The sequence below is a fragment of the Delphinus delphis genome, chromosome 7 (assembly GCF_949987515.2).
Source record: "Delphinus delphis chromosome 7, mDelDel1.2, whole genome shotgun sequence".
NCBI classification, from domain to species: domain Eukaryota; kingdom Metazoa; phylum Chordata; class Mammalia; order Artiodactyla; family Delphinidae; genus Delphinus; species Delphinus delphis.
The window spans coordinates 88,785,914-88,812,574 of NC_082689.1; the positions used below are offsets into that span (position 1 = coordinate 88,785,914).

At 34.7% G+C, this 26,661-nt stretch overlaps 1 protein-coding gene across 1 annotated transcript in view; it reads left to right on the forward strand.

Moving 5' to 3' along the window:
- Positions 1-26,661, forward strand: part of LRP1B (LDL receptor related protein 1B) — a 1,457,034-nt gene that overhangs the window by 959,275 nt on the left and 471,098 nt on the right. Inside the window, exons 36-39 of the mRNA XM_069540814.1 lie at positions 10,425-10,559; positions 11,135-11,264; positions 26,120-26,246; positions 26,378-26,529. Of these exons, the coding sequence (XP_069396915.1) occupies positions 10,425-10,559; positions 11,135-11,264; positions 26,120-26,246; positions 26,378-26,529 (544 nt within the window). The remainder of the gene's footprint in view (positions 1-10,424; positions 10,560-11,134; positions 11,265-26,119; positions 26,247-26,377; positions 26,530-26,661) is intronic.

Below are 26,661 nucleotides of genomic sequence, written 5' to 3' on the forward strand. Positions count from 1 at the left end.
AAACCATTTAGGAAGCTGTTGCAACCATTCAGAAGAGATATGGTAAGGACCTGAATGAAACTGTAGTGGTACGTGCAGATTGAAAAAAATAAATAAAAGGAGTTAAAACATGCGGGACTTGGTGATTCACTGGATGTGGTGGTAAATAGATGCAGAAGGGATCAAGGACAATGCTCAGATCTTTGGGTGATGAGGAGTCTGTTCCTCCCGTCAACTTAGAGCACACAGTGGATTTAGGGCAGCTCTGGTAGGTTTATCTTCTGACATATTGACTTTGGACTTTTTTATGGCATGAAGGCATGCAGCCATGCTAGGTTATTCATTCACTGAGCTTTTATATCATTACAGTCCAAAGTAATGCACTGGCTTCTCAGGAGCTAACTAGAAAGATTATATGGAGCCTTCCTTTTAATGTACTCTCAGTATAGGTGGAGAAACAACTGTGACTTACTATAAAATGATAGGTGATATAGATGACTACCAAGTACTTACAAGAGGGTGATTGGTTCTCTGGGAAGATTGAAGGAGGCTTCTTGGTCATTTTGGTATCCCCTAGAATACACGTAGCCTTCAAAAAGTATTGATATACATTTTTTTTTAATTTTTAGCAAGAATTTGTTCATTGTGCTTTTTTCTGAAAGCTCAGAACACATTTTTTTTTAACATCGTTATTGGAGTATAATTGCTTTACAATGGTGTGTTAGTTTCTGCTGTATAACAAAGTGAATCAGCTATATGTATACATATATCCCCATATCCCCTCCCTCTTGCGCCTCCCTCCCACCCTCCCTATCCCACCCCTCTAGGTGGACACAAAGCACCGAGCTGATCTCCCTGTCAGAGCATATTTATATACTGTGTTTTATTATCATGTTAGCTACAATTCAATAACAGTAAAGTCAAACTAGAAAATAATTATATCATAAGATTCTTAAACATCTATCTGTCATATATGTGATATGCATAGACATTTAAGACAGCCATTGAGGATGGAAATTTTATTGATTCTTTAACAGTGTTAATAATAACTCTTTTCTATTCTGGAAAAAAAATTTTTTTTTGGCCTGCCTTTTAAGTACAATAAACACTGACAATGTCAAGTAATCTTTAGAGCAAAGTTTCTGTATAACTTTTAATAGTAAACTTAACTTTGCCTTCCTGAAAATATGGGATGTCACTATGCATCCAAATCAATGTTAACTTTTAATATAAATAATTCATAGCTAGTTGGCTTTGAAAATATATAGCAATGCCGAGTGTTTGCTTTCAATAAATTTTCTACTGTTTTTGTTATTTCCTTGGATGATAATAATTCACATTAGATGTTTGTCCTTTTAGAGAAGAAATATTAAAATATTTTCTGTCTAGTTTCACATTTATAAAGATGGTAGTATGTTAAAGTAAAACCACATTAAAACTTCAAAAGCATACAAAATTGCCAAATTTATTAGTTAGTATACCTTTCATTTTGTTATATACTCTGTATTTTTAATTTTAATAGTTGATACTTTATTATGTATATTATGCACTAGGCATTAAGTACTGTAACAAAGCATTTATTTATTTATCCTCACAGCAACTCTATTATTCCCAATTTACATATTGGGAAACCGAATGGAAAGGTTAAGGAACTTTCCCATGTCATAGAGCCTTTAAGTAGTAGAACTGGGATCTATAACTCAGGAAATTAGGACACAGTATGCAAGATGTTAGTTATTATGCTACATTCCTCTCTTTAGTAAACTTCTTAAGTAAGGAAATTTTTTTTTCCACCAGAGGTAATGAAGAAAAAAAAAATCCAAACTTATTTGCTGGAAAATCCTCTGTTTTTAAAGTTTACACTTGATCTTTGTCTGATTTATTAATTTGAGGTATAATATAGAAATCAAGCATTTGAGGAACAAGATTTCTGCCTTTTCCCTATTCAAAAATAAAAGTGGTACAGAGTGTCATTATTTTCTGAAGCAGGTTGATGGTTTCCTGAATAAATGTCTGAGTAGGTGTCCCCTGAAGATGTATCTACTCAACATGCTGTCTCAATTTTACAGCTTAGTTTTGAAAGTCTAAAACAGAATAAATTAAAACAATTTCTCCTTGGAGCTGCCATCGGTCCTCTCCAAATGTGAAAAAGATGAGAGCGTGACAGGACGTTTTAGTTCTCATATGTTACCTGAAAGTCAAAATTAGGCACACAAGGGCTGTGAGAACTAACTTAATGCCTATGAAAAACAGCACAGTGCAATTGCTTTGAAGAGAAAATACAGTGAATGCTTAAGAAAATGTGAAAGATTCTTTTTGTTACCCTGAGAGGAAACCGTTCAAAACCTGAAAATGGAATTGCTTTTATAATAAGTATGTTTAATGCAAATTTCATTCAGGGCACAAAACCTAGGCAGGCATATATTTCTTACTTGATAAAAGAGTAATTTAAAAGAGAATGTACATTATCTAAGGTTTCATAACATTGTACCTTAAGGGGATTAAGATATCTAAAACTTTTGAAGTCTGCAGATTTTATTTTATTCACTCACAAGATGGAGTTCTTGCTGATTTGTTACTGTGGAGAATTGCCCATTAGTGTTTGTATTGATTTGCCTTTTTCAAAATGAAAGAAACAAATGTAATTCATTAGAACTTTATTATTGAATCCCTTTTAATATGGTATATCAAGAACTTGGGTCATTATTAACCTGCAAAATATTTGAAAAAATGATTTCAAAATTGGAAAAGAATAGAAAGTACAACTTAATTCTTATCTGTTCCCAGGCATCTGATAATTTAGAACTGGCTGTCATCACAGCTTTTGCTCACAACTCTTCCTGAAATGAACTTGCTGTTCCCCCACTCCTATTACGGAGGTGATTGCATTTATTAAATTGGTTCTTTCTCTAAACTAGGTTTCTAGGAACTATATTGTGCATCTCTCCTAATCCAAATGCTCTCCAGTTTTCAAGGATCAGCCAAAGCCTCACTTCTTCCATGAAATATTCCCTGATGACCTTGACTTCGACCTTGCTTTCCTCTCAGTTTCTATAACATCATAGTCTGCTCCAGAGGTTTCAACTGGTGCACCATGGCACAGAGTGTGCCAAAAATGGGGCATGACTGGAAAGTAGCAGCTGCACTGGTAGTACTAAACCTTTCCTTTTTATCAGACAACTTACTAGTTAAACCAAAAGAGATCTCACTCTTTATTTATTTATTATTTTATTAAAATTATTTACTTATAAAGAATATATACTATTACTGTATTACATGTTATGACTGAATACATTATAAAATATATACCAAATAGAAATTTTAAAAGCATAAGGGACAAAAAGTAAAAACTACAATTTTAACATTTTCTTGCACTGCCTTGGATTTTCTTAATTTTCCTAGTTGTTCCCTAGAGTGTGTTTACTCAACTTTGATGTGACTTGTCTATAACATATGACTTGCTATATTAAAACATGTATATGTTTTATATATATTTTATATATATATAATACCTTATCTAGTTCTAAGAATCATTTTATGTAGCTTCCCAAAAATGCAGGAATTTCAATGAGATGAACAATTAAGATGGAACAGATGAGTGCCAAGAGAAAAATTAGGGGAAAAGAAACATGAAATGAGAGATAAAATCACATTGTAAAAGTCTATATTTTTGCTAGAAGTTTGCAGCAAATTTAATTTTTATATTTCTAACAACCAGTTTGGGAAGAGGAACATAATCAATTTCAGGGCTCACAATGTCTATATAATCAAAAAAAAAACAAACCAAGCAAAGAATACATACCTGTGGCCTAGGATACAAACATAGTTCAGTAAAAGCCAGCTTATTGGGAATGGAGAAGGATCAAAGCAAAGTAATCTCCCTATGAGCTACCTTATTATTTGACCTGATTCAGGCATAGATTGCAGAACAGTAATTTCTAACAGATCTGGGGCCCGTGGCATATCAGAATCAAGTAAACAAATTTTTTTTTTAATTATTTTTTTTCAAGTTAAAGCCCTCCCAAAACTGGAGAAAAAAAATACCTCCCCCAAAGCTGATATTCTGGAGGTTATATCAAGCTCTTTTCTCCCCCTTCTCCCCTTGAAAATCCCTTTGGCAAAGAAACATTAATAACAATGAGATTGTAATGGGGGTTACGGTGCGATGTTGTGGGGAGTAGCATTTTATAATAGAAATCTCCTTCTCAAGATCTTGGACCCTGTTAAATAACAAGTGTTTTTCTTCTTATCTGTACTTTTGACAGGTTAACTAGTAATTCTCAACCTGCAAACTACCCCAGACTAAGCAATTTATATATATATATATATATATATATATATATCTTTTTTGGGTTTTTTTTACATCTTTATTGGAGTATAATTGCTTTACAATGGTGTGTTAGTTTCTGCTTTATAACAAAGTGAATCGGTTATACTTATACATATGTTCCCATATCTCTTCCCTCTTGCGTCTCCCTCCAAATCTCTGAGGCGTGACTGCATCTTCAGTATTCTTTTAAAACTTCCCTGGGCAATTCTAATGGGCAGCCAGCCATTTGAGAGCTAAGAAATTGAAATTATTTAAAGGCTGATGTGTTGCTGAGAATGGGAGCAATGATTAGAGAGGGCTTCTTTTTGATGAATGGCTAACCAGAAAGGGGCGGGGATGATAAATTGAGATGAGAGAGAAGGGGAGGAGCTGAGGAAAAGATGTGAGGCTGGGGCCCAATATGAAGCTGCCACTGAAAAAAACGCATGTGGTGGGGTGGCCAGGGCACCTTGTAGAATAAGGACATTTGATTTTCAATTTGAAGCTTTTATGTTATGATAATAAATCTTCATATCCCATGCCTCCATGAATTCTACTGCACTGTTTGTATTTCAAGCTTGTATGTATAGTTCTGCACATGATACGGGTGGGAGAGTAAGACATGGATTAAGGAGAAAAAACTGAGTCCTGCATCTGGGCTGAAATGACACAAAACAGGAACAAAATATTGCATTGATACACATGATGATTGGAAAATGCAGGAGTGATATGACAAAGTGTCTTCTTTCCAAATATTAGAGAATATGATTTTTGAAAGTATAAAAAACAGAGTTTGAATTAGAGGTAACTGTCATATCTGTCAAAGTTTTAGAATAAAAATCAGTTTGGGGCTTCCTTGGTGGTGCAGTGGTTGGGAGTCCGCCTGCTGATGCAGGGGACACGGGTTCGTGCCCCGGTCCGGGAGGATCCCACATGCCGCGGGGCGGCTGGGCCCGTGAGCCATGGCCGCTGGGCCTGCGCGTCCGGAGCCTGTGCTCCGCAACGGGAGAGGCCACAGCGGTGAGAGGCCCGCGTACCATAAAAAAAAAAAAAAAAAATAAGTTTGGAAACCACAGTCTCAGCTAAACTAGAGGAATTAATGGATGCGGGGCTTGAAGGCAGCCTTTGAGAATGTAGAAACTATTTTGGGGCCTGTCTGTTAGGGTCACTGCTGATAAGTAGCAAAAAAATGAAAAAAATTTAAAAAGCCAGTAAACACATGGAGAATGCTTATATTTGACTTTAAAATGAGAAAGGTGTCAGCAACCAGCTCATCTGAAAGTGGTAGCAAATATTTGAAGTCCAAGTAAGAGTTGGTGGTTAGAGTGGGGTGAGGGACATTGTTCACTTTGATTGTGGCAGAATTAAAGTGCAGGTTCACTGTAATCATTGATACCAAGAGCTTGTATTGGCTCCATACAGCCAAATCTTATTTGTATATAAAAACAAAAGCTAAAAATATAACAATAAAATCCTGACAGCTTTCTCTATAAGGTAGTAAGGAGTGTATCTGTTGACAATTGTTGAATAGCCATAGGTAAAACATTCTTTAGAACCCAACACTGAAGTTTATCAAGAAACCAGAACACACTTTATATAGAATTCTCCATAAGTTAACTTTTGGGATTGAGCATAACTGTCTTTATTTTTAAAGTATGGGATAGAGTATAATGGGTCCAGCAGGATAGAGACAAAAAAACTGAGTAGATAAATTGAGCTAGTCAAATTTGTAAATTTTAGTACTTTGGAATTGTCCTTAAGTAATTCTTTTTGGAAATAAAATTTTATTGGAATACAGCCATGCCCATTTAGTTACATATTTTTATTTATTTATTTATTATTGATGTATAGTTGATTTACAATATTATGTTAGTTTCAGATAGATAGCATAGTGATTCAATATTTCTATAAATCATACTCCATGTAAAGTTATTATAAAATAGTGGCTATAATTCCCTGTGCTGTATAATATATCCTGTTACTAACCTGTTTTATACATAGTAGTTTATCTCTTAATCCCATACCTCTATCTTGCCCCTCCCCAGTTTCCTCTTGCCACTGGTAACCACTAGTTTGTTTTCTATATCTGAGTCCATTTCTGTTTTGCTATATACATTCATTTGTTTTATTTTTTAGATTCCATATTTAAATGATAACACAGAGTATTTGCATTTCTCTGTCTGACTTATTTCACTAAGCATACTACTCCAGTCATTTGCTTTTTTTATCTAACAAGGTAAACACTATGAACCAAGGTAAATAAGCATGGTGGCTAGTTCCTGGAAATAAGAGAATCTAGAATTTCTTGCATGTTCTTATGTAGTAGGAGGTCTTCATGGTTGAATCAGCCAGATAGGAAGAGGGTGGTGGAGTTCAACAGTAGTTGTAGAAGGTCTATAGTGTAGATTATTATTTCAGGGAAAATTGTTTCAGATAATTAATTAATGTATTAATGTATTAAAATAAGCCCTACCTACTAAAGCCATCCTATGACTCAGCAATTCTACCTCTGTTTATGTACCCAATAGAAATTACACTGTATGTCCTCTATAAGACATGGATGAGAATGTTCATATCATTGTTCATAATAGCCAGAAATTGAATACTATCTGAGTGTCCAAAATAGGTACATAATTTATAATTATATTATATGTTACTTATTGTCATATGTCTTAGGATAGTTTATATTAAAAATTCAACTCCAGAAGTAAAATCTACGATTTCAGGGACTGTCATGTTCAACACCGTACTCCTATGCCTATGTGGAGGCTTAGCATGCACTAAGTATTATGCAAGTATCTGTTGAATGGGGATAATTAAAGTTAAAAAAATCATATTTTGGAATAAGTGTCAGAGCACAGTTATGATAGTCTTTCTTCCCTTTCTGTCTTTATATGTATTTCCACTTTGTATCTTTAAGGTTTGTTGCAAAATTTTATCATCCTTCCACCTTATTCTATTATAATTAAAACACTCTTGACCTACCTTATGTATGTTTTACAGATATTCCCAGATAATTAGAAGACATATTCTTATATCTTAGTGAAGTCATTCCATTTAGAGCATGGAGGTGTGCAATGTGTATGTGAAAAATAAGGAAAGGAGATTTGGATGAGAATGAGTGATTTAATTATTCTATCCTCTTGGTCCTCCTTAATGCACCACTACATGATTGATTTGCTTGCTAATATCCCAAATATAAGTAATAAAAGAATATAAGGAAACATCTCCGTTCCTTCAGTGCTGTAATCTAGTGGATTTGACCATGTAGAGATAGCCTCAGCATTACAAATTAATCTATTATTCACATAGTGAATATTCATGAAATGCCTACTGCACTTGTGACTGCCTTGGTAAATGTTGGGTCTATTGCAGTCCCTACCTATGATATATCTCACAGTCAATTTCTAAGAAGAAATGCAAAGATGCAATTTCAGCTCAATATGATAATAAAAGTATGCGCAAGATGTAGTGGCATATGTGAGAAAAAAATGCTTCCTAATTATACTAAATAAAATTTTGCAGGACTGGCAAAGCTATTAGAGAGAAATAGAAAAGTAAGGGTCACATAAATATTTAGTGTCCTTTTTTTCTAATACTTGTTGTTAATGTCTTCTTTGAACTCATAAAAATGCTTGTCTTTACTATTTATATGCTGCTCCTGCTACACTATTGTGAATTGTTAGTCATTTTTCATGTGCATACCTTCTGTTCCTTAATTAGCTTATAAAGTTTCTCACAGTAAGAGCTTTGTCTTCCTTGTATACCCTCCCAACCAGTCTTTGTACAGCACACCACATTCATTCATTTATTCACCAGATGTTTACTTTGAGCTTACTATGTACCAGGCACTATTCTAGGTGCCAGGGATCGGGCAGTGAGCAAAATTAAGTCCCGGCCCTCAAAGAGGTTATATTTCTGTGAGACAATACAGACACTAAACCAACAAACCAATAAATATGTAATGTGTTTGACAGTAATAAATGCTACAGAGAAAAATAGGTTTTGTAAGGGAAATGGAGCATGGCAAGGAAATAATTTCTGTAGAGAGTAGTCAGGGAAAGTTTCAGTAAGAAGGAATACTTGAGCTAAGACAGAGCTGTGCAGATAGCTGGGAAAAGAACATTCCAAGCAGAAGAAAAAGTGATGTAAAGAAGCTTAGGCTGAACAGCATTTGGTTTGTTTTAGGAAGAGGAAGGTCTTATTACTAGAGGGGGGAGAGTAGAAGGATAGTAGGTGAAAGAGACTTGAAGGATGTGGGTAGATCTTGAAGGTCTTGGGAAGGAACTTTACTTTTACAATTGGATGAGATGGAAAATGATTAGAAAGTTTGAGTGGAGAGGAGAGAAATTTTCTTATTTACTTTTTAATAGGGCGACAGTGGACCCTCAGTAGAGAAAAGGCTCATGAGGAAAGGGAGTCCTGAGGCAAAAGTGGAAGCTGGAACTAAGTTAGAGGTTATTGCAATACTTCAGACAAGAGCTAATAATGGCTTGGATTATGTTATAAGTGGAGAGTGTGAGAAGTGGTGGAATGAGGGATCTGATTTGAAAGAAGAATAAAAAGAGACAAAATATTTGGTTATAGGTTGAAGATGAGAGTAGTTGGTGATGGATTAGATGTGAAGTGTGAGGAAAAGTGATCAAGGACAATATGAGGTTTTTAGCCCAAGAAACAAAGGATGGAGGTGCCTTCCATCATACCACCAAGGCATGGGGAGCTGCCATATGGAAGACTGAGAGAGAAGTACGTTTCAGGTAGAAATCCAAAATTTGTCTTTTGCAATCAAGATTGCCTTTTCTTACATACAAGTGGAGACACAATGTAGGCAGTTGGATATATGGATCTAATGTTAGCAGAAGAGAATAGGACTCTTCATATAATACTTAATATTTATACAAAAATGATGCTTATTTTTGTTGATTGATTCACTCTTTCAATCATGAAAACATATCAACTGATAGTTTGACAAAATTGGAAAAATGAAACAAGTCCTTGCTTTCCAGATATATATTTGAAAATGGTATCTCTGCTCTTATTCACGCAAGTGTGTATCTGACTTAACCATTGTTGGGAACAGGGGCTATTTGGAATTTTTCCCCAGACAGGTAATAGAATTTAGACTATATTTCATTTGAAACAGAATCCCCAAACTTACTGATAAATGGCTTTATTATGCTAATTGCTTTTTCTTTATTTCCATAGTCTGTCTGTGTGCCAGATGGAAATTATATTGGTCTTAAAGGATTTGTTCTTCAAATGGCCATGTAGGTCACAACACAAACAAACACTTACTTAGTTGGTGGCAAATTTATTATTTAATGATTTGTCCCCAGTGTCTTTCTAGTGGCTGTATTTAACATCATTGATCTATAATTGCTACCCTTTATGCATATGCATGCACATATATTTCATTTACAGTCTTTAGGAACATTTTTCATTCAAATATTCAAAAAGCACTGTTATTTAAAGACTCTATGATAGCATAGAGCCATTCTTCAAGTATTCTTAAGCCCATTTGTACAAAGAGAGTTTGAAAAAGAATGCACAGGGTTTGTAGTTGACATTTGGGAAGCTAGTACCTCAGAAGGAATAATTAGTTGATAAGGTATTTTTAAGGCTTTATACATTTTGAATGACCTTATACATAAAACACCCTTGATATATTTTAAATGCCTTTATGTTTCTTTCCATTCTCTCTCTACTTTGAGACTTTGTTGATTATCCCCAGTAGCATTCTCTTTATATGTAGAGAACTCAGACATAAGAGTAGATGTTAAAAGAAAAACTGTAGTCCAAAGTAATTTGGTTTGATATCAAGATTGCAAATTCATGGGGGATAAATATTTATTGAGTTAAAATGAATAGGAAAATAAAGAAAAAATAAAAAGGATGTGATAGACTGTTTCCACATATATTTCAAAAATGCTTTAAAACATTTGACTAGGTTCTCTCATGTGGTTTTAATACCTTTCTTACCATCTTTGTTAGTAAATTTTCCTGAAGAACACTTAAACTCCAGCACACCCAGGTTGATAACCCCCAAAATGCTGATGCAATGTGCTCCTAATACATATATCGATCCCTTTTATAGTGTGTTTGTGTATGTTTTTTTTTCTTTCTGTTTTATCCATAGAAAATGATACCATCTACTGGACAGACATGGGCTTCAATAAAATTAGCCGAGCTAAAAGAGATCAGACTTGGAAAGAAGATATCATCACCAATGGCTTGGGAAGAGTGGAAGGGATAGCTATTGACTGGATTGCTGGTATCATCCATGGCTTTCTCTGTTTTTGTTTCACACCTATATTGTTAGTGGCTCAATCTGCTTCATAAAAATGCTGTTTCTGACTCATAACAGGGTTTTTTTTTGTACTTCTAGCCACAGGGGTAAATAGCCTCTTTTGCTTTTGGCTTCACTCTTTCTAATGCTTTTGAGCCTTTGGATAAGTGTTTTTATGTAGAAGTAGATTATGTAGTATTAACTTTGCCCAGATCTCCTGAGAGCCCCACGGGGCTGGTAAACAAAAGTGTTAGAAGTTCTCTTTTGCCTGAAGCTAGTAGAAAATGAAAATACAGCCCTTCCTCAAGTGAGAGAAATTTCAATTTATTTTTAACATATAAATGTATCGCTATATGGTTTAAACCACAGACATGTGAGATTAAGAAGTATTTGCATATTTATTTATAGCTTTCTGCTTAGGAACTGCACATATTAAAAAAGAATTAGGAAGTAAATGGTTTCTTAATAGTCATGTGAATGTTCAGAAAGTTAATTTTCGCTGAATTAATAAATAAGTTTTTCTCATAATTGTATTATAAACATGTTTGTATTTCTTCTAGGTAACATATATTGGACGGATCATGGTTTCAACTTAATTGAAGTTGCGAGACTCAGTGGCTCTTTTCGTTATGTAATTATTTCCCAAGGCTTGGATCAACCAAGATCTATAGCTGTGCACCCAGAAAAAGGGTAAATTTAACATTTACATATATTTTGGGGGTTTTAAGTGACTTAAATTTCGTTAAAAAAATCCAGAAATTGATATTAATATTTATTTTTAGTCATAATGTCTGAAACAAATCTCAAAACTATCTTAGCTAAGCAGAAGGAAAAGTTTATTTTCACTTTGTCATGTATATTTCAGTACATATTTGATAGGTTCATATTTATTATGCCGTTCTTTAATGTGTGTGTAAATCCAAATGATACACCAACATTTTTCTAGATTATCAATTTAAAGTTCTGCCCTAGAACTGTTTACATATTAGGTACTCAATTATTTGCCGAATGAATGAAAGAACCATTTGATAATCAAACTCGTTCTCCAATATTTCTAAAGCTTCAATTTCCATTTATGTATCTATAATTGCCATATCAACATGTTCATCCCAAACTTTTTTTTTTTCCTTCTTTTTCTTCTTGAGATTCAGATAAGTATGTCTACCTGTCTTCTTGACAGTACCGTTTTTCCATTTGGACACCCAAACTGTACATATCTAACACTGAAATGAATTCAAGCTGACACCAAATTCTGCTGATTTTTTTCTTCCAGATATTATCAATCTACCACCCTCCATCTTCACTACCTCCACCCTGATTAAATCTGTTTTTGAGCGACACAGATACCCCTGCAATAAGTTCCCAATTGATCTTCTAACCTCACCAGAGTCCAAAATTTCTGTTACGATTCTTCTTAATCAGGCCCTATGTAAATTTTCAGCCTCAAACTCCTGCTCCTGCCTCTTTGCTATCTCAGTCCCTGTTGGACTTCTTAGTTTTTTGAAATGTTTTCAAATATTTCCTATTCTCTTCCACTCTCAGTCTTTGAACAGCTTCTTCCCTTTACCTGCAATGTTCTCCTTCTTACTTTCACCTTGATAAATTTTATTTATCTTCTCCTGGTTTTACAAACAGACATTCTGTTATATGACACCAAAGCACCCAGTACTTTCACTTTTATAAATTATATTTGCTTATTTATATTTATTTGCTTTACCGTACTATGCACTGTTTTTCACTGGACTGGGTAATGTCTGTATTCTTTCGTAAAACTCGATGAGAAGAGCCATGTGTGTTTGGTTTATTTCTCTATCCTCAGAGCTTGGTACAGTGGTTGGTAAGGAATAAGTTGTTGACTGATACAATAAAAAAAAGCAGTCCTATTATAAAATTTTATATTATTCCTCACTATTGTGTTTCTTGCAATAATAATTTCTATTATTACTTTATTTTAGAGGTTTTTAAAAATGTTTTTTAGGTTTTTAAAAATGCCCATCCTTAGATCAGTCAATAGCCAAAGGGAAGAGAATATCTTGACATATTTAGACAAGTTATGTTTCATCACCTGGGCTAGGATAAGGTCCCAGACCAAATAGTATACTCTGAATATCTGAACAAACTGAATTTCTATTAGTACTAGGGATGATTTGAGATGAATTTCGAAGAGACAATATGACATCTTTGGTATCTCTCTCACACATCCTATGTTCAGTATACCAGGAATTCTGTTACCTTTGGCTTCAATCTACATTTATGCTTTACCTACTTCTCACAATTTTCATTGCTACCACCCTAGTCTGAGTCGTTGTCATTCTTACCAACATTTCTGGATTGTGGTTTATCATCCTCTACCTTGGTATTCCTACAGTCTATTCTTCATGTAGTGGCCTAATGATCCTTCCAAAATATAAGTAGCTGTTACTGCTTTGCTCAGAACTCACCAGTGGGTCCCCTTTCGTTCTGTTTAAAAGCATACAACAAACGTAGAGTGGTGTTATTTCCTCCATTTAACAGATAAGGAAACTGAGTCAGCAATTTAAAATATATTACTCTATCATTAACATGATATGTGGGAGAGTTAGGTTTTTCTAAACTCCAAAGATTATGCTATATTATGTGTGTATGTATATATGTGTGTGTTATGTAACATGTTTACATATATGTACACACATATATGTAGTGTTAAGCATTACAGAAATTAATAACCAAAAATATCAAGCATATAAGAAAAGAGGTTTAACAGTTTTAGCATAAAATTATAATAAAAATGTAAAGATTAGAGCTATAATGAGAGAATAAACAATAATGAGAAAATGCTGGGAAAATTAGGAAAAGTTTTTAAAACTTTTTGAGTTGGGTCTGACTTCCCCCGTAAATTCTCTTACCCACCACTGCATGCCCATGGACACTTGCCAGTACGTATCAAGAATGTTGAGGGAAGGTATAATTTTGTTTAGTTCCAAGAACAAAACACATGACTCAGTTTAGTGTGTCTACATCATACCTGTAAATTTGAATATAAAAATGTCTTCTAATGTGATGATATTTTTTAAATCTCTTTTTCATTTGTACTTTACAATTAAGCAATAAATCATTATTCCCTCAGTGGAAAGAAAATGATCAATTGCTGGACTATGAATAATTATTCTGATGGTAGGAACAAATGTAATTTGAATGTTATGAAATATCATAGATACGTAGGAAATGGGTTTGTTTTGAATAAAGAATTTCTTCCCGTCATATTTATAATAAGTCCAACACTTCATTTTATTGTAGAGAACATCTTGTGCCTGGCCTATTATCGATTCATGCAGTTCAATTTAACAGGCCTCTTGCTGCTAACTAGTCGCTCTGTAGTTTTCTTTTGCATTCTATTAAAACCTAGTCTATGGCCTCAAGTTGTTATTCCAGACCTTCTTAAGTATCTTTTGTCATCTTAGCATATAACTATACTTAACTTCTCTCTAGGATGATTGAGGACATCAGGCAAAGAAACCCACATGTACTTCACTTTTTTGTCAGTTTATTCAATGAACACTCCTCGAGTGCTACGCACTGGGAACCAGGTCATGTAAGGACATCTCCTTCTCCTCCTCAGCCTTTAATTCAGTACATCTTGACAAAATAGGACTACTGGCTATGTGAAAGACACAAGTGGACACTGTAAAGTATGATGGTATAAATAAGATGTAGCTTCTGTTCACAACAGGTTTTCTGTTTAAACTTTTAGTTTAAACAAGTACAAAACTTGAGTTAAAAAAATAGTCTCATAATGTAAAGTAAGACTAATTTGGGGGGCATAAAAACACTAGATTGATATAACTCAAGCTTAAATCTCATATCTAAATTTCATGTTAAAGTGAAAATTTTCATACAGCTATTATAAAATTACATTAAAATTTCAGAAAAAGGAGATAGCATATGATTAGAGTAGATAGTACAAGTGGGGTAGTAGCAGCAGTGGTGGTGATTAGGAGAGTCTTTATTGAGGGAACCTGAAGGAGAAAGGTTTCTGAGATGGAGTGGGAATACTTTATGTGAAGAAGAAATAGAATAATTTAAAAATTGGTAGTGGCAAAGCAAAGGCCATTGCCAAGAACAAAAGTGTGTAAGGTACATGTAGGGAAGAGTAGGTAATGTAGCTCGAAGATAAGTTGGGACCATAAAATTGGCAATGGGATTCCCCACGTTTTAAAACTCCATCCCCAGTTTACCAAGTGAAACATAAACTGGTCCTGGACCCTCTCTCCTAACCCTTCCCACTGGCCCCAAACCACATAAGCAGAGATCAGAAGTATAATGAGAGTTTATTGAAGTTGTAGCGGTCTTTAAATTAAGGAATTCTTAGAAATGGTTCTTTATTATCCAAGGGAGAGTGTTATGGAGGAGGGGGAAGGTTCTTTCTCAGCCCTCAAACCAAGAAATGGAGAGAGTAAGAGGCAATAAGTGGGAGACTAAAATAAATAGAAAAGAGCAGTAAATGGAAAAACTGTGTGACTTTTTCATGGCAAGTCCTCAGGCCACAAGGAGTCAGATCAAAGTTGGAAAGAGGGAAGAAGATTTTAAAATACATATGAGATTTAAGTTTGGATTTAGAAAGATCTAGTCTTTTTTGCATGAGACTGAATCTTAACAATATCATTCTGTTTTTAAATAGAATTCTCTTGGAGGTCATGGATTCTTCCTGAGATGGCAAATTCTGGAGAAGAGATATTTAGTAGAGTATAAATAGAATCAGGAGTTGGATAAGTGTAAAGTTATTCCTCCTTATTCCAACAGAGTTCAGGCTCTTCAATAAATCATGGTAGTAGATGAAATTATCCAAGGAAAAAGAAGTCTAAGGACAAAAATGAAGAATGTTTGCAGTTAGGAGATAATATGATTAAGAGGAGAAAAAAGAAAATTAACAATAAGGCAAAAGAAATAGGAAAGAAGAAAGAGGAAAAAAGCCATTTCAAGTCCTCAGGAAATCACTGTATCATAGAAATCAAGGGAAGAGTTTTAGGGAGAAGAATGTGCCTGCAGGAAAGAGATTAGGAGAGATAAAAGCAGAAAACAGAACATGCAATTGATGATCAGGATGACATTTTAAATTGTTACGAATTTCAGGAAACTGGCAAGAGCAGAAGCCAAATATAAAGAATTAATAAGTGAAAGATAATTAGAAAGTAGAGCCAGCATATTTAGACTACAGTGACAGAAACTTTGACAATGAAGGAAAAGAGGAAAAAATAGAAAGTTTATTGAGAATGTAGTAGAGCACACAGAAAGTTTTTCTTAGTAAGGGGTCAGGGAGTATGGGCACATATTCATAGGCAGAGGGGTGGAAGAAAATGCATGTAAAGAGGAGACAGGGCTTCCCTGGTGGTGCAGTGGTTGAGAGTCTGCCTGCCGATGCAGGAGACACGGGTTCGTGCCCCAGTCCGGGAAGATCCCACACGCCGCGGAGTAGCTAGGCCCATGAGCCATGGCCGCTGAGCCTGCGCATCCGGAGCCTGTGCTCCACAACGGGAGAGGCCACAACAGTGAGAGGCCCGCGTACCGCAAAAAAAAAAAAAAGAGGAGACAGAGTCCAAGGAGTGTAGGAGGAACCTTGTCAAGGAAGAAGCAATAGAATGGAACAGGAAGAATGGAGGACAGATAGCAGATAGATAAGATTTGCATCTTAAATCGGGTATCTCGGGACTTCCCTGGTGGCGCAGTGGTTAAGAATCTGCCTGCCAATTCAGGGGACAAGGGTTTGATCCCTGGTCCAGGAAGATCCCACATGCCATGGAGCAGCTAAGCCTGTGCACCACAGCTACTGAGCCTGCACTCTAGAGTCCACGAGCCACAACTGCTGAGCCCACGTGCCACAACTACTGAAGCCCGTGTGCCTAGAGCCCGTGCTCCGCAACAAGAGAAGCCACCACAGTGAGACGCCCGCACACCACAACGAAGAGTAGCCCCTGCTCGCTGCACTAGAGAAAGCCTGCGCACAGCAACAAAGACCCAACACAGCCAAAAATAAATAAATTAATTAATTAAATTGTTTTAAAAAATTAGGTATCTCTAAAAAAACAGATCCTGTAATGAGAATTCAAGTCAGAAGAAGCCAGATAGGAAAGGGGCCAAGCAAAGGTTCAACTGTGAGCAAAGTCCAGACCTCAGACATGCCTTTTAAAGCTTTGGAGGGTAAACCTCACTTAGCAAGGGAGCTTGACTTTGAACTCCCACCCAATTATTCACTGGATAAGGGCAAAAATCCTGGGGAGACATACACTCCCAAGATTTCTGGCTCTCAGCACTACTTGTGAAAGAAGAGATTCTAGTAGCTGTCCTCTGAAGAAAGTTGGATGTGTGAGCTACTAAAAACAAAAGGACACAGGAGCTGGGCACTGGAGTACACAGAAATAGGAAACAAGATCTGAGGATGTCTAAGTGCAGCACTAACAGTGTCCACTATGGTTTGGAAGCCCAGCTTGGACATTTCCTACCTTTGGGATCTTTTGAAGTATCTTGATCTCAAACGCTTATATCCTTTTTGGTTATTGGGAAGATTAAATGAGGTAAATTTAAATGGGAGGATTAAATTAGGGAAAGTTCTCTTCTTCTCTTTTTGGAGATGAAGTGAAAGATAGAGTATAGCAATAGAATATATTTTAGCGGTTAAAATTAGTAAAATTGAAGAAACTCATAGATGATATGAGTAGAGTTAGCAGCTTTAAATGAATAAGTAAATTTTGGTGAAACTATTGTGGTGAATAGAATATGAATAAAGTATAATATGAATAAAAGGATTCCAAGCAACATGAGTCCAGCTGGAATGGGTTTCTAGAATCTAATGGGGTATTTATATGACCTTGAGTAATAGTGCTCAGCAACTTAGCAGTAGCAAAATAATGGGGAAAAATGGGCTAAACGAGGAGCAGGTGGTGACAGATTCAAAGCTGGCAATTGTAAGGGAATAACTATGAGTTGCTAATCAGGAGGTGAGGTCTAGAAATTAGTGATGAAATGGAGGAAAACCAAGAACGGGAGATCAGAGTAATGTAAGGCAGAGGCAAAAGAGAGACGAAGGTCCCTGGAACAGAAAAGATGAGGAAACAGGAGCTGGGATGTTCATAGGATCAACAACATGAGCCATAAAGTCCCTAAGTATGTCTGCTAGAAGGGAGAAGATGGCAAAATTGTCAGAGATTAGTAAAGCAGTTAAATGGATTTGGTGGTTAATTGTAATAGAGTGACTATGTGATGGTAAGGGAAAATGGAATCTACAAATTCATAATGTGAATGCTTTGAAATAAGTGCATATTAACCTCAGAGAAAATTTTGTTTTTTCTTACTTAAATCTACTTCGCTTTTATTCTGGACACGATGGCATCTATTTCCTCAGGCATCTCATTGCAGTAACTGTTCTTTTCTGTTCGATCATCTTTAACTTATTACTTTCAATGAAGCCTTTCCCTTTGCTTTCAAATAGGCTCAGATCCCTCTTATTTGAAAAGAAAAATACTGTCTTATTTTTCTCTGCACGTTTACTTCTCAACTTCTTAGAATAGAAGTAAATGTCTCCTCACTTAACTGCTGAAATGAATTTTCAGCTTTAGTTCTTTCCAGGAATTTCTAAATTTATCCACAGCCAAATCCAGATTTTGTTTTTCAATTTTTTTTCACACCCCTTGCCTTCTCCTTGACATTTCTCCATCATTTATCTACTCAAGAGTTTATTTTTTCTGTTACCTTCTTTAACTCTGAGTTTTCTTGTCCTCTTTGACCCCTTCCACGTATTTCCTCTGAGCATTGTATTTCTCTTCTGAGCATCTTTCTCCTCACTTAAAGCTCTGTATGCTATTTTCTCTCTTGCTATATTTATCTTTTAAACATATTTTCATGTTTCTGACATTAATCACTACATCACATCCAATATTTCATCTTCATTCCTTTAATTATATTTACAATTTCTTTTAGAAATGATTTATTTGAACATCCAACTGTCACTGAAACTTACCATGTCCTCCTAGTTTTCATCTACTGACTTTCTTTCCTAACCATGGCGTCTCTTTTTGTGTTATCGTGGTTCTTTCGTCCTGACAAGATTGGAACTTACTTCAGACTTTCCATAGGTTTTCATCACCTATTTCCATCTGTCCGTAAATCCTGTCATTCCTTATCTCCAGCTGTCGCTTAGGTTTTCCATTTCTCTCCATTGTGACTCTGAGCTCAGCACTGACTTAGCCGGAGGATCTCAGTAAGCACTTTTGATTTATTAATTTTGAGCCCCCCAAACAAGATTTACATTTCATCCCACAGAACAAGAAATCTTTGACATGCATAACAATATTTTAAATATTGTTTCTCTCTGTCTTCACTTCTTAAAAACTTTTCTTCGATATTAATTGTCACATGGATAGATATTTTTCAGGATTCATAGTTAAGAATTGATATGCCTTTTCAAATATTAGGTTTATTTTCAGGAAATGTTTATTACTGCTTGGAAACATTAGTGATATGTGTCTTCTAATACCTTATCTACATGTTTACTGATGACTTCGGGGTCGGGGGAGAAGGACTTATAAATGACCACTCTATGTAAAAATTTGAATAACTTTCACCTGGAAATCAAACACTGATTTCCAGGTAATATTACATAGACATTTAAGTGTCAAAATTCATATCACAGGAATAAAGTACAGCATTTTAATATTCTGTTTGATGTTAAAACATGGCAGGTGTATTGCCAAGAGAAAAGGTGAACCATAATGGAGTAAATTAGCTGAATCCAAGATATAAATGTGCCTTGAAAAGTGGGCATGAAGCCTGTTTTTGAGCAATGGAGACTTGAGGTCTTTTAAAATGTAGCCATATGCAAAACAGAAAGTGTATATGAATTTAGTTCAGCTTGAAAATTCAGTTTCTCCCCTTCTTTGACTTCTTTATTTTTTTTGGTAAGGCCTCACTCTCTTTAAAAAACTTAAAATGTAATAATTCTCTTTATGCTAAAAAGTCATTTTCTACCTACAATAAAAAAAAAGATGCATAGAAAGTCACAGTATGATACCGAAAAAGTTGGTTAACCTCCCATGATGTATGATCTCTAAGTGAAACACAAATACTCTGTGATTTTTTTTTTCTTGTTAGGCAGTAGAATCTACATTGCCTCTCTTAATTTAGCTTTATATCTCTACAACCATAAATAACTTTCTGAAAAGTGTTTCTTTCCATGGCACAGATTCAGCTTTACATGATATTTTGGTGTTCAAAAAGTACATATTGTTAAATGGTCTTTCATTGACTATATATACATATATGCTTTTGGAATATGCCCAGTAATATACAGAAGGTCTTGAATGACAGTTTAACATCTGTTGAGATAGCAAAAGTATAGCATAGTTTAACACCATCTCCTAAAGTATCAATGTATTTTACATCTGAAGACGAGGTAACATATAAAAAAGAAGGAATTAAATTTTGCAATAGAAATAGTGGTAGAATCAGGGTGATAGTTTATAATATTAATATACCATGATGGTCAAGTAATTCAGAAATACCACAATTATTCCCCAAATCACAGCCACCTTTTTCTACAAGTCTCTGAGGCATACAAATTATAAGGACAAATGAAAGAAAAGTGCAATACTATTTTTCACTAGGAATTTTCCAAAAAATTCTCTTCTTTCAAAGATAGTTAGGTCTCACCTACTTTTTTCCAATATGCTTTATTCTCATTTCTTAACCTCTAAACATAAATCTTGGACCTTACCTCTCCCGCTAAAATGAGAAAAGAAGGACTAGAAATTATCAAAATGCCCTGGGTTATCATTGCAGCTCTGAGCTGGTGGAGGAGAAAGAGATCCCAGAAAGGTCATGCCACTTCCCATTGTAAGAGGGAGCCCCTGGCCCAGACCACCAAAGCTATGTCGAATGGAGACCAGCGATAGCCACACAAAACTGTAGGACCTTTTCCTAATTTCTTAAGGGATCTGACCAATAAAAATGTGGTAAAGGGTAAAAAGAGGAGTTTAAGATATTCCTTTCTCTATTTGCCTATAGAAATCTCCTCAGTGTGTTTTGACATGGGATATCCAGAATAGGTTGCATATGACTGCTATATAAGATGGTTTGGGGTTCATGAAACAAATTAAAATTTTCTGTATAATATTTTAAGAATTCCAAATCAACTCATGAGCACTACGAGTCTAGGCCCTAGGCATCTCAGTGTTAAATATTTCATAGGAAAATTCATAGATTATAGGGAAACATCAAATATTATATACTGAAAATACCAAAAGTGAATAAAAGATGGACCACTCAGGAAAACCATTGTTAAACCATGTAAGTAGCAAACGAATATCATATATGTACACATAAATGTATATGTTTATGTACATATTTATTGAAAGGATGGGCAAGGAGGCAGGCTGTAAATAGATACATAAAATAAGGAATTAAAAACATAATATGGGGTGATAAGTCTAACATGCTATGGAATTACAGATGCCAAAGAAATTTTTCTTTCTAAAGCCTCTTTCTCCATACTTCTCCAGTGTTGGCTGGGTACACACATAATGATTGTTTTATATAATTAATTCATATTGGAAAGTAATGAGTCAAGAAGGAATCTAATGTAAAACTAAAGAATAACAAAAACCAGAACAAGGCCTGAAGAACAAACGATAACTTAAAAATATTTTTTAAGCTTAAACGTAAGGAGAGAACAACGCAGATGGCCTGTATGTTTATTTTGCTTCAAAGGAAAGGTTTATTTCCGAAGTTGTTTGTAGGAATAATAACTTCTCTCACCACAGCACTTCCACAGTTTCAGTGTTGAAGCTCCTACTTTCATGTCGTATAGAGACTTACAACTAGCAAGTTTTAAGCATTGCTGGTAGCATTTTTCTCAGGTAATTCTTTACTTACCCATCTGCCTCTGCCATTAAACAGTGACCTTCATAAGGGTCACTAAGTCCAATTCATTTCATATTATCAGTTCCTAGCACTTAATAGGTACCTAATTAATATTTGTTGAATGAGTGCATGACTGCAATGAAAGTATACATTTGAGAATCATCCACCGAACCACTGTCAAAAACAAATTAGAAAGTAGTATTCAAGGTTCTACTGTCTCTAGACTCTCTTCCTTTTAGCAGAGTGTTCTGCTATCTGTGGTTGAGTTCTTTTTATATTGCAGGAGCCTCTAAGCAATTCAGGGCTTGAAAAGTGATTTGGGATTGGCATGTAATACTTTCTCAAAACAAAAACTGCACAGAAATGAAGAAAAAGGAAATGTGAAGAAGCCCTCACAGGAATAGAGGAATACACTGTATTCCTCATAGGCGATGAAGGATGTCAATTCACATATTCATGAAATGTATTCAGACTTTGACAGTACTATATTATTTTCCCTGTGCTTTAGCCTGAAGATGGAGACATTGACACGTTGGCCTACAAGGTATTCAATTAATATGTGTTTTAAGTGATTCTAGTGAAACTGCTAAGCTACTATTCCTTATATATAAAATATATATTATATGTGTATAATATATATAAAAGCCTACAGGGCTTCTGTTTTTTGTTTTTCTTATTTTTACAGATAAACTAACACACTGTTGACCTCCACTCTCACAGAGGCCACAGTGCCATTCTTGATTCTCTTTTCAACCAAGGCAACTGCCTACATAAGAGAATTATGTGATCTTCATTTTTGTGCCAGCATGGCAATTTTTGGTTATTTCAGGTTTTCTCTAGCATATCTGATAAGTATCTATTTCATACTCTCTTAGGTAAAGGATAGGAATAGGAAGAAATAGCAAATTTATCGTAAAAACTGCAACCCAGATCTATGCTCCAGAGAAACAGTTTATCAGTCAAAAAAACCTTAAATTAAAAGAAAATGATTGATTCAAATTAGTGGCTTTTCACTATGGTTCATATATTTAAAATATAAGAATCATATTTAATACTATTTCTTTAATAATTTAGACACGTTTGTTCTTCTTTTTCTTGCCCCTACTCCTTTACTCTTTCCCCACCAACTTTGGAGCTTAGCTTTCATGTTGGCCTTATTTCCCCAAAAATATTTATTTGAAATTATTCAAGGACATTTATAATACATTGAAAGTATATTTTTCAGCTTGAATCTAATTGTGACATAAAAACATTTGTTTTCCTTTATAAGAGCACCTGTGTGTAAACTAATTCTGACATCAGTACAGTTGTCATATGGTAAGTTTAAAAACTTTTGGGGACCACTAAGTGTATGCTAGGCCTTTGGAAACTCCAGCACTACCAAATGGAGTCTTCTACCTATTAACCAAATGTCAGTAATTAATTGGAAGTTAGTTTGTGATATATATTCTTTGCACATGTTCCTGCCAAGAACTTCTGTGTCTAATTAAGACAATAAGGGATATTTGTGTTATGATGATTTCTGATAGTATTTCTATAATCCTTCAAACCACTTTTGAATGTCTTTTTTAAATGTTCTGTTTTTAAATTCTGTAACTATAAGCTTCTGTAAATAAGGGAATTTTCAGTGTAGAACAAATTATTATCCAGAGAAATGTCGATCATACAATACAGCATTTGATTTTGACAATTTTGAAAATTTCTGGATCTGGGATAGCCTTGGAAAGTATTTTCAGGGCTAGATTAACCAAGCTAATACTCTAAAGGCAATTTTCTTGGCTATATCATACAACAAACACTCCACTACAGCAAAATTTGAACTTAAATGGGGACAACATCTATTTGAAATGCTATCACTGAATGTTAATTTCCATGGAGTCTCAAAAACCAGTGAAAAAATTTTCATTTCTTCCCATTGCTGAAGATCACGTTTATATATGAAGAATCTATGTTCATTAAAGATATTCCAAGCACATCTATGTAAATTACACTCAAATTATTCATAAGTTTCTTGCTGCAGTTTTATAAGTTAGAGAGTATTCTTTCTCTGTATTTGGTTTGTAATTCCCAAAGGTTCTCAAGGTGCTAATTCTATTCAATTCTTTACTTTCAATTTCAGTTTAGGGAGAAAATAAATTATTCTTTGCCTGACCATCATAAAATGTTGCTTAATTTTGGCAAGTGTAGAATATTTTAGTTGTATTAAGTTGATAAATATTTTAGCCATAAAAGTGATGCTTGCAGTCAGCTTTGGCTTTACATATTGTGACAGTGTGTCAAATTACTGCTGAAAATTTGAGTAAAATCTGTACTCAAGATAGTTTTATTTTGAATATTTTTTTATTCCTAATTTTGTTGCCATTCATCTAAGCCTCCTGCCTAGAAGTACTGCAAATTTCAAAAAAATAGGAACTACTAGGGGAAAAAAGAGACTTGTTTTTAATACTAAGACTTTTTTCATGTTTTGTTTTGTTTTTCAAGTATGGAGATCTTTGTTATATTCCTTATACTTAGGGGAAAATATCACTTGATTTAAGATTGTTATATTGTTGTATTATATTTCTATTTGGTGAGACAGCGTAGAGAAGAAGATATAGCCCTGGGTTAGTAAAGCCTGAGTGCAGTTCCCCTATCAGCCATGTGACTGTGGATCATTAACTTCCTGAACTGCAATTTCCAAAGTTGTGAGAATTAAATATGTTAAATGGGTGATTTGACCTCCTCACTCGGTATAATATTTTTATTAGTTATTTAGTACATTTGAAAGATTACTATTAAATAAAAAGTATATTATACCCATTGCCTTCCATATTTGAACTCTGGAGTGTATTAAAAGTAGATGACAAGAATCAGATTGAATAAATAAGCGCAGATCTGTCTTGGCTCCCAAAATGCCTCCTTCACAGTGTAACATCCCTGTCATCTTAACAAATGACTGACTTGTCATTTTAGTGTCATTAGTAATGCTAAAATTTCTCCTTGAAAAGTTAAATGAAGGAACATTTTACCTCTCAGTTAAAATAGTGTTTTTATTTTTAATAATTTTTTTAATGCAATGTCCCTTAAAGATTTAAAAATCATAATTTTAATAGAAATATAGATATTTCCATGCCTGCTTCAACCTAGATCTAACGAATATTAGTTGGATTTCTTTTTTTTTTTTGCGGTACGCGGGCCTCTCACTGTTGGGGCCTCTCCCTTTGCTGAGCACAGGCTCCGGACGTGCAGGCTCTGCGGCCATGGCTCACGGGCCCAGCCGCTCCGCGGCATGTGGGATCTTCCCGGACCGGGGCACGAACCCGTGTCCCCTGCATCAGCAGGCGGACTCTAAACCACTGCGCCACCAGGGAAGCCCTAGTTGGATTTCTTGCTACAGAGTTTTCCCTTTTTGATTTATAGAGCTTATAAATATGAATGAAAGTTTCTTCAGGATTAATATACTTGGGATTCCAGCCACACCTCATATTTGTCTGGGTGTAAAAGTCCAATGCATTTATTTTGTACAGCATTTTCAGGGGGAAAAAAATCGACTTTTAAAATAAATCAAAACAATATGCATAAAGGAAATACATATTTTATGTAGTTTATCATTTTTCATGGATAAATAATACAAAATATGAATGTAGGTCTTCTTTGCTTTTCCTATATGCAGTCTCACTTTCTCTTCTTGTGTATGATTGCTGTTATATATGTATTCAAATATGCACAGAATACACACTCATTTTTACCTGACTGAATCAATGATTGCCATATTTTTCTAAACTTTAGTCAGTCATTGCTGTTATCTGACAGCTGAATAAAACTTCACTGGGCATAACTTCAAAAGAATAGATCTGATTTATCTGAAAGCGAATTTCTGTACTGTAATATAAATACTATATTTATTGAATGAATAGGTGAAAGAAACATGGATTATGTACCTTCTTTTTTAACATTTCATTTTTTGACATGTTATATTTCAGCATACTGTGGATTTTCTTTCTTTTATATTTTATTTTCTTCCACAGTCCTTCCACGTGACGTTAAAAGATTACTAAAATAAGAATGTCTGCTTTGTATAAATTCATGTTTTAAGATGGTTTCACAAGATGATTTATAAAAGTCAAAGTTGAATAGCCATTTAGCAATCTAAGTGGACAGAACTGAAAGTTATAATGCATTCATGTATACATTCATAAATTACCTAGTGCTGTAGGTATAATCGTGAATAAGAAAAAAGATCACTGTCCTCACTGAGCTTAAAGTCTAATGGGAGCAAAAAATATTAATAAGTAACTTTGTAAAGAAACACAAGTGTAAATTTGCCACTCTAATTCATGCTATGAAGCAGAGTATATGCTGCAATAATCAGAACACAGAAGGCTTCTTGAGGGAAATGTTTGATATAGTAAAAAAACAGAAGGAATTAAGCAAGTAGATTGAAAAAAAGCATTTCAGATAGGGAGCAGCATGTACAAAAGGTATTTTGGAAATTCTTCCCTGTGATTTCTATGAATGGTTAAATTTTTTTTATAATAAAAATTATTTTATTGTAAACAATACACACATATATTGATTTTTAAATGGTATTATTTTCTGTTAGTATGAATGGCATTGCTGTTGTTATTAATACTACACAGTTTTGTGTTTATCTGCATTTATCTACAATTTAATTTCAGCTACTTGTTCTGGACTGAGTGGGGACAGATGCCATCCATTGGAAAGGCTCGTTTAGATGGCTCAGAGAAGGTTGTCCTCGTAAGCATGGGAATAGCATGGCCAAATGGCATCTCCATTGACTATGAGGTCTGTTGGATTTCTTAAGTATTGAAAGTGCATTAACTGCGAACTTGCATTAGTCTACTTTTAGTGTTCTCTTATTTTCTTTATAAAACAATCAAAAACAGCTTGTAATATTACTTTTCAATCAACCTTAGGAAAATAAATTGTATTGGTGTGATGCTCGTATAGACAAGATAGAAAGAATTGACCTTGAGACTGGCGGGAATCGTGAGATGGTGCTGTCAGGGAGCAATGTGGATATGTTTTCAGTTGCAGTCTTTGGGGCGTACATCTACTGGTCTGACAGGTAATTTATTTTTTCATAAGTATTTGAGTCTCAAAATGTTATTTTAGTGCCAATTGCTTTACCCTTGTAGGATTAGCCATTCCTTAGCAAGGTCACAGAAAAGATCTCACAAAACCATGTAATTTCCACAGA